General features: G+C 35.0%; 2 protein-coding genes across 2 annotated transcripts; both read left to right on the forward strand.

Moving 5' to 3' along the window:
• The first annotated feature begins 133 nt into the window (after positions 1 to 133).
• LOC108607200 lies at positions 134 to 5,789 on the forward strand. Its single transcript, XM_017997863.2, has 4 exons — positions 134 to 295; positions 4,457 to 4,574; positions 4,635 to 4,851; positions 5,682 to 5,789. The coding sequence occupies exons 1-4, from the start codon at positions 254 to 256 to the stop codon at positions 5,749 to 5,751; spliced, it is 447 nt and encodes a 148-aa protein (XP_017853352.1). The 5' UTR covers positions 134 to 253; the 3' UTR covers positions 5,752 to 5,789.
• On the forward strand, positions 2,987 to 3,575 carry LOC108607201. Its single transcript, XM_017997864.2, has 2 exons — positions 2,987 to 3,287; positions 3,479 to 3,575. Exons 1-2 carry the CDS (start codon positions 3,043 to 3,045, stop codon positions 3,552 to 3,554), a joined length of 321 nt encoding a protein of 106 aa, XP_017853353.1. The 5' UTR covers positions 2,987 to 3,042; the 3' UTR covers positions 3,555 to 3,575.
• Positions 5,790 to 11,519: the final 5,730 nt, after the last annotated feature.

Raw genomic sequence — 11,519 nt, forward strand, 5'->3', positions numbered from 1 at the left:
GGTTATGTAAAACTTATTGAAATGAACAAGAGAGTTGACATTTCCTGCGATTCTCTCAATTTAGCCGTAAAAAGGCTAGATTTGGCGGTATAAAAGGGAAATCAGCAGCTAAGTTGGCGCGATTTAATTTTAAATACAGCCAATTGGTTGACGAACAGCGCGAAGACAAGTCGCATAAATAAGCAGCAAAAGCAAAAGTTCGAAACTTTAAAAAGTGAATCTAAAGGCGAAAGTGAAACCTAAGTAAAGCGTCATGGAGTTTAACAACCGTTTGCTATTGAAGATCCTGCAGCTGGTGAGTGCTATGCAAATATAAATACATATGTAAATACAGAGATAAACTTTCCACGCTCTTTGAGTGTTTACTTACGCGCTGCTTTCTTAATTGTCTTTGCCTTTGCCGGCTGCTGTGCACAATTGTTGCGTGCGCTTCCCTTTTATTTGATTTCTTTTGCCTTTATTTTCCTTAGGTAGCTTTGCTACCCACCCTTATGGCATTTTCCTTGAAGCAACTAGTTTCCATTGGCCTACACTTGGCTTTTCAAATGCGTCATGATTTCATTTCAAGCGCCGTTTTTGGCAATACATGTACAAATGTATAAATGTGTGAATACTTTTTGTTTGCTGCCCACTTGCTGCGTAGTTCTTTGTTGTGAGATCCTAGGCCTATGATGTCATGAGTATGAGAATGCGCAGATACAAAACAAAAGTAACCAAAACTTAAAAAAACTTGATTTTGATTGCCCCTAAGCTAAGATTAATGGCTTTTGTATTATGATGCCAGTTGATGGAACATAATTTTATGTAAAGTAATGTTCAATGGGTGTGCTTGCTGCGTAGTTCTATAATTTGAGCAAGATCTTTCAGGCCGGCTATGATGTCATTAGTTTTTATATACAGACCAGACAAGACAGCATGCGAAAATAAACAAAACGCATTGTTCCGCCGCTCTCCTCTCTCTCACAGAAATGTTGAATAAATATTAAGTCAACTCGCTTTTGGCTTCCGTTGAACTGATGTCAGAGCTATTTTGTTGAACTTGTTTAAATGTCGAGCTAAGCTTGAACAAATTTTGTTTTGTTTGCTTTTTATACAATATGGGAAATTGAATGCATCATTTAACGCTTAGCAATTGTTATATATATATACAAAAGTTTTTTTATTTCTTCATTTTATTTGAATGCAAATTGCTCTCTTAAATGCTCTTTTGGTTTATCAGCTGTTTTTGTTGTTGAAATTGTAATTGATTGCAGCTTTAATGCGGTCAGTGATAGGCGAGGTGCATCATGACGCAGAAACAATGAAATGATTGCAAATAATAAATAATAAGTTTATAGTATTGACATTGATAGGCTTAAAAATAAAGCTCCAGCTGTGTGATCTTGATTTTTAAGCATAAAACTAAAGCTTTTAAAAAAAACTGAAATCACGCTAGCTTGCTTTTTACTTTTTAAATATTTAAAAGGTACTGCTCGGATTACTTTTGGGTTACTTGAACACAATTTGTGATTGCAGATTTTAGATTTCTAGGCAAACTTATTACTCATAGCCAGCCCTACTTAGATCATCATCCGCTCTGTACTTGGCGCTTGTAATTACAATTGCCACACCTCACACAAGGCAAAAGGCATCATAGTTGCTGAGCTTTATGGCCATTTGTGCAGTTGGCTAATGAAATGAGTTTGTGGGCAAAGCGGCGAGACGCGCCTTAAATTACAGCTGACATATTTTCAAGTCAAGATCGCCAGTGGTGATCCAAGTGATGTCATAATAACTGGTGGCCCAAAATGTGGAGGTGTGAGCATATTACGCATACGCCATGTGCGCCTGAGGTCGTAGCTGCATTGAATAAATAACAATTGATTAGCAGCAGGCAAATTGCGTGCTTAGTATGCTTAATAAAAATACAATTAGTCATGAGCAACAATACGCGAACGCATATGAAATTATTATTGTTATAATGTGCTATGTGTTTGTGCGTTAAATAATATGCTTAAATATTTGGTTACTTTGTTAATTGCTTTTGGTCATGGGAAAGAGCTCAAAGCTTTGCAGATAACGTGGACGCCTAACTGTTTGCTTTAACAATAAGTACACACATATGTATCTATAAAAAGCGATTGTGTAGCCACGCCCACTACACGCCTCTAGCTCTAGCTGTGTGTAGGAGGTGACTGCCACACACTATTTGCCTTGCTGCTGCTGCTGTTTTTTTTTTTTTTTTTGGCAGCACATAAACATGTTTATGGCCTAATAAATGTTTTAACTGCAAATCTGTTGCGTTTTATAAGCAAAAAAAAAAAACATAAACTATGCCTTGCCTTGCTTTTCTAGTTCTGACCTTAGGTCAGCATTGTTTAAACGCTAGGTGGCGCTACTAACGCTATCACGTATACTGGAGCATTGGCCAATGTCAATAGCATGTCAGCCTCAAAATAATTAATGACTACAAGCGTGTAACTACACTCATACATATACATATATACTATAGATCGCACCTGATTTGATGTATGGGCTTATGTCTAGCTGGCGGCGTTTTATTTTCTGAACAAGTCGTTTGTTTATTTTTAGGCTAACAAACCCCAGGCCTTAGCCAGAAAATTAGCAGAGCTCTTGTAACAATTTGAAATTCCAATGTGTATGTCATAAACGCGCTTGTTTACTTCAAAGGCGCCGTAATTATGTGACTTGTAAAAAAAACTGCCCAAAAAACAAAATACACCATATACAGTTTTAATTTGTTTAATTTTTGGCGTTCAAAACTTTTATTGGCTTAAAAAAATTGCAAGCAACAAAAACAGACTCATTTTATGGGTTTTTATTTTTGTAAATAATAATAGTCTAACATAAAATTGTGTACATTTAATTAATGCCAGCAATAATCATTGCAGAAAATAAAATTCTATATATTTTTTAATATATACATATATAAATTTCTGTGTTGCCAGCTGTTTGTACTTTTTCTAACAAAGCAGGCATTTGGTATTGGCATTATATTTGCTTTAGCTAAACTACTAGAAACTACTAAAATTGTGCTTCAAAATGTTCAACAAACGTTTGCAAGATGAGTCCGTATACCGCTGCGACTTTGAAATAAGCGGCAAAATACCCAAGAAGCTTTTTGAAGCATTTGTCGTAGGGCAGGCAACGCTCATGGGCGTACGTGGATATATAGTGAAGGTGTCTGACCAGTTCAAGGATTGCTATAAAGGAGTGCTGCAGGGTTCGCGCGGAGAGATTGAATGCTATAAGAAGATGATGGAATCGGAAGCAGTGCATCTGGGAACGTATGAGGAGTTTGTCATTAGAAACATATAAAACTTTTGAACTGAAAGCTATGTCTGTAGCTGATGATTAAAAGCACTTCAATTCAAGTGATTCAAATATTGAAACGCCTTTATTCATTATTATACACATACATATACTAAAGTAAACAACAAGTATCATAATATTTAAATTATGTTTGTTTATTTATTAGCTTGGCCGTAAATATGAAACTAAACAGATGTCACAAATTGTTGATCTCATTATATTTGCTGTTAATGGCTGGCTGAGTGACCTGGCCTAATGACTTATTATTATATTTGTTCTTGTTGTTGTTGTACGTATTAGATGACAAATTAAACAAAAGCACCCAAGGGAGGAGTTTGAAAATATTGCACATCCTTTTAGCTGGGCAATTAGCGACAACTAACAGCGTTTCTAATTGATTGATTGATTGATTGCGTTGCTCTTGACACATTTATTGCCCCAGGCGTGTCAATATATGCGCATAATATATAAATTGATCCATTTGTTGACAGTTTAACTGCCAAATGAATTGCCGCGTATCGATATCTATATATATATATATGTATATATACTATGTATATAAATATTTGATAAGCAAATTGGCTCTAGCATATTTCCGTGAATTCTATTTTACCCCCAACTTGAGCGACTTACTGCTTGACTGTGAGGTCTTGAAATAGCAATCGACGCTAAGCTCTATGGGCTTTAGTGCTTTGCATTTCATTAGGCAAATAGGTAATAAGACTTTAAGTTTGACTGTTTTGCGTTTTAATTGAATTTACATACAACAGTTAAACGCAAGCAACAGGCTAATTTGTTTGTGCTCACTTTAATTGAAATATATTTGCAATTAGACTTAAGCTAAATATAGCAGACTTAGTATTTCATTTATTTGGCATGAACAGCTCAATTAACATTAAATAAATATCGCTAATCTGCTAATATAAATCTAGCAGCTTTCAATTATAATTTGTACTGAGCTCTGCTAAAAATAAAATAGAATCATAGTTCTAAGCTCTGACTAATAGGCTAAGCAATGTGTATGCCAAACAGATTAGAAACTTTACAGCTCATGCTTTTGTTAAGTACTGTAAGCACATCCAATGCGTCATACGCTTTTTGATTAACCAATTACTCATATACATATTTTTCTATATTTTTGCAGGCCATTGCCATTGCTTGCATTGTGATCTATCAAGTGGTCGGCAGGCTAAGTGTGCATACTTTGATTGTGGCCGGCACCATTGGCGGCTTCACCATCATCTGTGGCGTGCTGCTCATCGGTAAGCATATATACATATATATATTTCATAACTGATTAACTCATCTTCATGCTATTATAGGTCATGTGATCGGCTCTGTGGTGGAGAAGCGTCTGAATGCGCTTATCTCGCTCATTGGCTGCGTCTTGTTTGTGGCTTCGGGTGCGCTGGTTATTAGTGAATGGAATGATACCTACTTCCCATCCAAGGATGACAAGCGTAATGCCATTGCCGCTGGTGCGCTTATGATCATCAATGGTGTCATCTTCTTCCTAGACACTCTATCCATTTGCAGAACGTAAGCCCCTCAATACCAATTAGGCGGCTTCATATATACTGTCTATATATGTTTTTTTTTTGATTGTGAATTTAAATTCTCATGGCTTATGTCATAAATATGAATCTTGGCTTAAACTTTATGTATAACATGTACAATCCATATACAAAATGTTTTTTTTTTTTTATATATATAAAAATATATACCAATATACAAGTATATAGCACTTAAGCTTAACTCAGTTGCACACAAATTAATTGTAAACATAAATCTATGAAATATATATCTATGTCTGTATTTGTATTCGCATTTGTGTGTGTCTGCTTCATCTGAAACTGGTAACCACTGTTAGGAAAATTGCGCACAATTGTGTGAGCGCATGCTTAAGTTTCTTCTAGGAAAATGTATTTGATACGCGAGACGTGACGTCACGTGCCTAATGGTAAACATATAAGGTAATTGCTTTAAGCTTCAATAGCAGCTTAGCCTAGGTCAGTAAACAATTTGTGTATAAAAAATGTATTTATTATATTTTAAAGCTTGCCATATTGCTTTATAACTTTAACAATTGTCTACATTTGTTTCCAATTGCTTTCAAACTTAAACTATTAAGAGCTATTTGCGTTTAGAGCTTAACTGTTATGCATCGTCATTAAGAATTTATTAGTTTAATGCACCTTATGTTTGTTAGCTTAACTTGTTGCATTGTCTTTTGCTTAGCGTGTGAGTTTCTTCTTGCTTTAAGCTGTTGCTCTTGCTTTTGCATGTAATTAAGCAATTTATATTATTTCTAATTATTTTTTATGTTCATCACAATAACAACAACAACAACAACAACTGGTAACAAGCAGACGCACTGAAGTGCCCGTCCTAAAGGAAGAGAAGAAGACGAGAAATAAAGTTGAGATAAATCGCTTTTAGACGGGAGTACCGCTAAGCTTTAGCCAGTGGCATGTGTACTTGAGGGCAAAAGACTTTAAAACGTGTTGAGATTTTATATAAATTTGTTTTGTTTTATTTTCAAATTTATGCCAACTTTTTTTTTTTTTTGCTATTTGTTATAACTATTATTATTATTTTGTTGCTGTGTAACTTGAAACAATTTGAAATTTATGCTCTTACATGTCTTTTTTGTCTTGATTCTTTTCCTGGGAAATGTAAAGTGCTTTAGTCGTTGATCTATTCCAGCGATTAACGTCTGATTTAATTTGTTGCAATTAGGCGCTGCCTTTTCCTACTTTACTCTCGCTCTTGCCACTGCGTGTTGCCAGCTCATTAGTGGCTCTAAGCTGTTTGTACTTTTTCTTGGCCAAGCAGGCATTTGTTATTGTGTTTGCTATAAAATTGTGTCTGAACATGACGACGGATACGTCAAATTTGCAAGATAAGCGCGGCATATTGAGATGCGAATACCCAAGGAAACTTTGGACCTTAGAGCTATGTAAGACTCGTCTACAGTTCGTGATTAAAAGAATTTAAATTTATAGGATTATTAATATTGAAACAACCATAATATATATTATAATCTACAGTAAGTATCTAAACAAAATGTATTATTTATTCTAGTCAAGCCATCATTGATAGCATATCGCACTCGAATATGCTAAGGATTTGTCTTTTTTGCATACTAATTGCTATTCCCAGTCGATCGTGCATATATATTTTGTATAATTTACGCTTCAATGAAGAAATTAAAGCCAAAGCAAAAAGTTTGTGTACATAAACGATAAGCTATAGAGTAAAAGGTAAGGCAAAAATATATATACTGGAGTGAGTTGAAATGGAAGTGGATGACTGAGCGAGCGATACACTAATCGATCATAAAGCAGTCGCTGTCCACTGTGCAATTCAAACATAAGTGTGTACATATGTATCTGCATTCCGATATGGGTCAATTTGCGGACGCACATTACGTTTGTGCAGTTACATATATATAAGCAGGTATTAAAGCCATATGCGCAAAGCCGCAAAGTCGTAGAAAATTAACTGAGGCAAGCCAGCGGCCACTGTGCACCATCAATGCGAACAATAATAATGGCAGCAGCCATGGGCGTAGCTAGGCAAGGGCATGGGGTACAGCTGAATAAAGTTAGTGCAGTCAACTGAAAATTGTGGAGAGTTATTATGAACACTGTCCAAGCTTACAAGAAAAATATAGTAATGTTAGTGGTCAGCCACATTAATTTATTTAAATCTATACTATGTATATCAAAAAGCATTAGTCAACAGTTGATTATGGGCCCAAATTTTGTAAAAAGTCTATGTTGAGACTTTTATTGTTTGAATTTCAGAATTTGTTGCTTCGTAGCAAATGCGTCGTGTTTTAGGTCCTGCTAAACAACTACAAGAACAAGAACGACAACAACAATAGCAGCAATAGTAACGACAGCAACATTAACAACTACTACTACAGCAGCAACAACAACAGCAGAGTACGAAGCGGCAACAACAGCGACAGCAACTGCAACAGCAACAGCAACAGCAACAGCAACAACAGCAACAGCAACAACAGCAACAACAGCAAAAACAAAAACAACAACAACAACAACAAGAACTACAACAACTACAATAACAACAGCAACAAGAACAAAAACAGCAACAACAACAGAAGCAGCAAGAAGAACCACAACAACAACAACAGCTACAACAACAACCATAAAAACTAAAGCAACAACGACTACAGCACCAACAACAAAAGGGATATATACGACACGCACAAATTGTAGAGGGCGGGCCGGAAAAATTGGCCCAAAAACAAAAGGTTATCCTTTTCTCCAAAAGTAAAAGGACTACAGGGCTGTCCTTTGGTGTCCAAGTAGTGCTTCTTAATGGCCTTCAGACTATACCACTCAAAGGACGAAAGTCCTTACAGGAGCTGAGAAAAACAGAAACTTTCATATTGAGAATTTGGGTCATACCGAATCCTTGCCAGGATCGGGACGACATTATTGTCAAATGATTCCTTATTAAAATTATTATTATCGTCCTGCCAAAGGACATCCTGATATTCCTAGTAGTTTTTCGGATACAGAGAATTTTCTGATTTTTAGGCAAATTTTGCAACCACTCTTAAATTACAATAACAACACGTACGCAAAAGGCAGACTGCAAAAACACATGGCGTTCATATAGCAACAACAACAACATCATCATCTACAACAACATCTACAACAACATCTACAACAACATCTACAACAACAACAACAATAACAAGAATAACAACATATACAACTACAACAACATCCACTACAACAACAACAACAACAACAACAACAACAACAACAAACAACAAACAACAACAACAACCAACAGCTACAACAACAACAAGCTACAACAACAACAACAACAACAACAACAACAGTTACAACAACAACAACTACAACAGCTACAACAACTACTACTACTATTACAACAACATCTACAACAACTATAAAAACAACAACAACTACTACAGCAACCATCAGGGATATACAAGAAAAATTGCAGGGTGTAGGTCGAAAAAATTGCCCAAAAATCACAAATTGCTCCTTTTCTTGAAAACTGCAAGGACTAAAAGGATGTCCTTTGGTGTCGAAGTAGTGCTTCAAAAGACTAAAATCCTTACAGGAGCTGAGAAAAACAGTATTTATCGTACACATAAAATAAGCCATAACTCCCGAGCCCTTGCCAGGATCAAGGCGACATTATTGTCAAACGATTCCTATTTAACAGGACTATCGTCCTGCCAAAGAATATTTGTGTAGTCCTCGTAGTTTCTGAGAAATTGAGCATTTTGTAGTTTTTGATCAATTTTTTTGACCTACCCCCTATAATTTTTCTGTATATCCTGGATGGGTTTTTGTTGTTGTTGTTGTTGTTGTAGTAGTTGTTGCTGTTGTATTTGTTGTAGCTTTAGTTGTAGTATTTGTTGTGGTTGTTGTTGTGGTTGTTGTTGTTGTGGTTGTTGTAGCTGTAGTTGTTGTAGCTGTAGTTGTTGATGTTGCTGCTATTGTTGTTGTTATTGTTATTGATGATGATGTTGTAGTAGTAGTTGTTGTTGTTTTTGTTGTAGCTGTTGCCTTTGTCGTTGCTGCTGCTGCTCCTGTTGTTGTTCTTGTTGTTGTTGCTGATTATGTTGTAGTTGGTGCTTTTTTTTCTGTTGTTGTTGTTGTAGTAGTTGTAATTGTAGTTGTTGTTTTTGTTTTTGTTGTAGTTGTTATTATTGCGGTCTTTTTGTTGCTGTTGTTGTTGTAGTCGTTGTTATAGTTGCTGCTATTGCATAACAGATAAGTAAGAGATCTAAGAAAATGTCGCCCTCTAGTACATGTCTACATATATTATTTATTGTCAATTAGTTTTATGTATAATTAATTATATTTAATATGCAATATTTATACAAATTTATGTAATTATTTTTATAACAAATGTTGGTCTTAATAATAATAATGAACAATAAACAGAAATGAATACAAATAAAGAGACAAATTGTTGTTTATTATAACTTAAAAGGTAAGCATAAAGTGATGCGATCCTGTTAACAGCTGACGCTGCTTTCCGGACACAGTTGCTTGAGGTAAAGACAGCGTTAGGAGCTACGCTTGGGCAGGCTCCGGATGATGACGTGTCCGATGCTTAATGTAATCAATGAAGACGAATTTTTCAAAGCATCTAGCTTTTAAAGCCTGTAACGCAGCCTTTTTACACCATTTTATGTTTGGGTCAATTAAATTGAGTGTAATAATGTATGATTAAGCAATTATTTGGCGCAGTTATGAAGAAAAGAGTTAACAAGACAAATTTGTGTGCAATTTCAAGCTTTGATAAGCGAAATTGCGTCTGATTTCAGTTTCATGCCTTGTTGGAATTGTGAGATGCATCTAAACAACAAACTGCATTCAAATTTGGAAGTTTTAAAATTTTCTAAATTTTGTCAAAAAAACGTGATGTTACCCCTTTGAATTTTTTGCAAAAATCAGGCCGTCCTCATTTCATATCACTTTCTAACTTTGACAAGCTATATCTCAGCCAAAAATGATCGGACTGAAGAGTTGTTTAGCTTCATTTACTCATGAGGTTCTTAATAAACATATTCTGTTGTGTTGAATAAAAAATTATTTAGACTAAGTTATGGTAGTAAAACCAATGCTGCAGAGCTACTTTTTTTTTTATACCATTTTATGTTGGTATTGAAAGCACAATTAAAATGAGTATAACATTGTTTTATGTAAAAAATTATTTGGCGAAGTTATGAACAAAATAGTAAACAAACAAGACAAATTTCTGTGAAATATCGCACTTTGATTAGCCGGAATTTAGCAAAACGACGTCTGATTTCTAAGTTTAATGCTTTGCTATACTAATGAGATGCATCTGAATGAAACTGCGTTCAAATTTAGAAGTTTATAAACTAGGTTTAAAATGGTATCAACATTTTAGCCAGATCAAGTTGTTTTTGATTCTAATGTCATATGCTTTTTATACAATATCACATTTATTTTCACTACTACTACATTTAATAAAAATTTGTGCAGCAGATTTGGTTGTAATAGCTTATTTTGAATGGGGAATAGCATATACATAGAATAAATGTTATATGAAGCAAAAGTTGTTGTAGTCGCTCCATTAGTGTGCGTTGTTATTGTTATTTAAGAGTGAAAATTTTCCAAGCTTTTGGTCGCAAAATATGTCTAAAAATTCGAGAAATCACTGTTTCCGAAAAATTACAATAGCGATCCAGATATCCTTTGGCAGGATGATAGCCCTTTTAAAAATGAATCATTTGCAACTAATCTCGTCCTGATCCTGGCAAGGATTCGGGAATTATTGCTTAAATTCTGTATACGAAAAATGCTGTTTTCCATAGCTCCTGTAAGAACTTTCGTCCTTTAAGTTGTATAGTCTGAAAGCTATAAGGAGCACTACATGGATACCAAAGTATATCCCTGTAGTCCTTGTAGTTTCGGAAAAACGGATCACTTTTTGTTTTTGGGCCAATTTTTCCGAGCTACCCCCTACAATTTTTTTATATCCTGAATGTTGCTGTTGTTGTTATTCCTGCTGTAGCTGTTGCTGCTGTTGTTGTAGTTTTTTTTTTTTATGTTGCTGTTGTTGTTGCCAATGCCTTGCTGTTGTTGCTTTTGGTTTAGTTGCTGTTGCTGATGATTTGGCTAAGTTGAACAGAAGATTAAGCAAGCCAGAGCATTTTCTGTGAAATATCAATCTTTATAAATAATAATATATACAGTTGCCGATGTAACCCCCCAAATTTTGGCCTGGCTACGTCCATGTCAGCACTAACATTGCCAACATTGGTGGCAGCAGAAGCGGCTAATCAGGCAGGCTAAGAGCGGTGGCGACAACGGTATCGATGTTGCTGTTGATAGCCAATGCACAAACACATGCAAACATGTGTAATTATAAAGTGGTGCCGCCGCTGACAGCAACAGAAAAACGCTAGCTTATAAATTTAAATGATTTAAAAAACAAATATTAATATACAATTTTAGAACATATTTTAAAACTATTAGTATATTTTATTTAAACTAAAATGACATCACAAATAGTTACAGATGCTTAACAATTACTATTACTTGCTTGCCTTATTGTATAAAGAATTTTGTTACAAAGAATTAGTTGTAACTAGTTTGACAATTATAAGTAGCTTAGTTAATTATAGCTTCTTATACAATAATATATTTATCTGTTGTGGT

This window comes from Drosophila busckii, chromosome X (assembly GCF_011750605.1).
Source record: "Drosophila busckii strain San Diego stock center, stock number 13000-0081.31 chromosome X, ASM1175060v1, whole genome shotgun sequence".
In the NCBI taxonomy this organism is placed as follows: domain Eukaryota; kingdom Metazoa; phylum Arthropoda; class Insecta; order Diptera; family Drosophilidae; genus Drosophila; species Drosophila busckii.

Excerpts from the sequence above, each read along its gene's own strand:
- LOC108607201 (XM_017997864.2), top strand. The coding sequence starts at position 3,043 with ATGTTCAACAAACGTTTGCAAGATGAGTCCGTATACCGCTGCGACTTT. Across the intron at positions 3,288-3,478 it reads GAAGCAGTGCATCTGGGAAC|CTTGGCCGTAAATATGAAAC; the intron begins GTATGAGGAGTT and ends TTTATTTATTAG.
- LOC108607200 (XM_017997863.2), top strand. The coding sequence starts at position 254 with ATGGAGTTTAACAACCGTTTGCTATTGAAGATCCTGCAGCTG. Across the intron at positions 296-4,456 it reads TATTGAAGATCCTGCAGCTG|GCCATTGCCATTGCTTGCAT; the intron begins GTGAGTGCTATG and ends ATATTTTTGCAG. Across the intron at positions 4,852-5,681 it reads ACTCTATCCATTTGCAGAAC|ACGCACTGAAGTGCCCGTCC; the intron begins GTAAGCCCCTCA and ends GGTAACAAGCAG.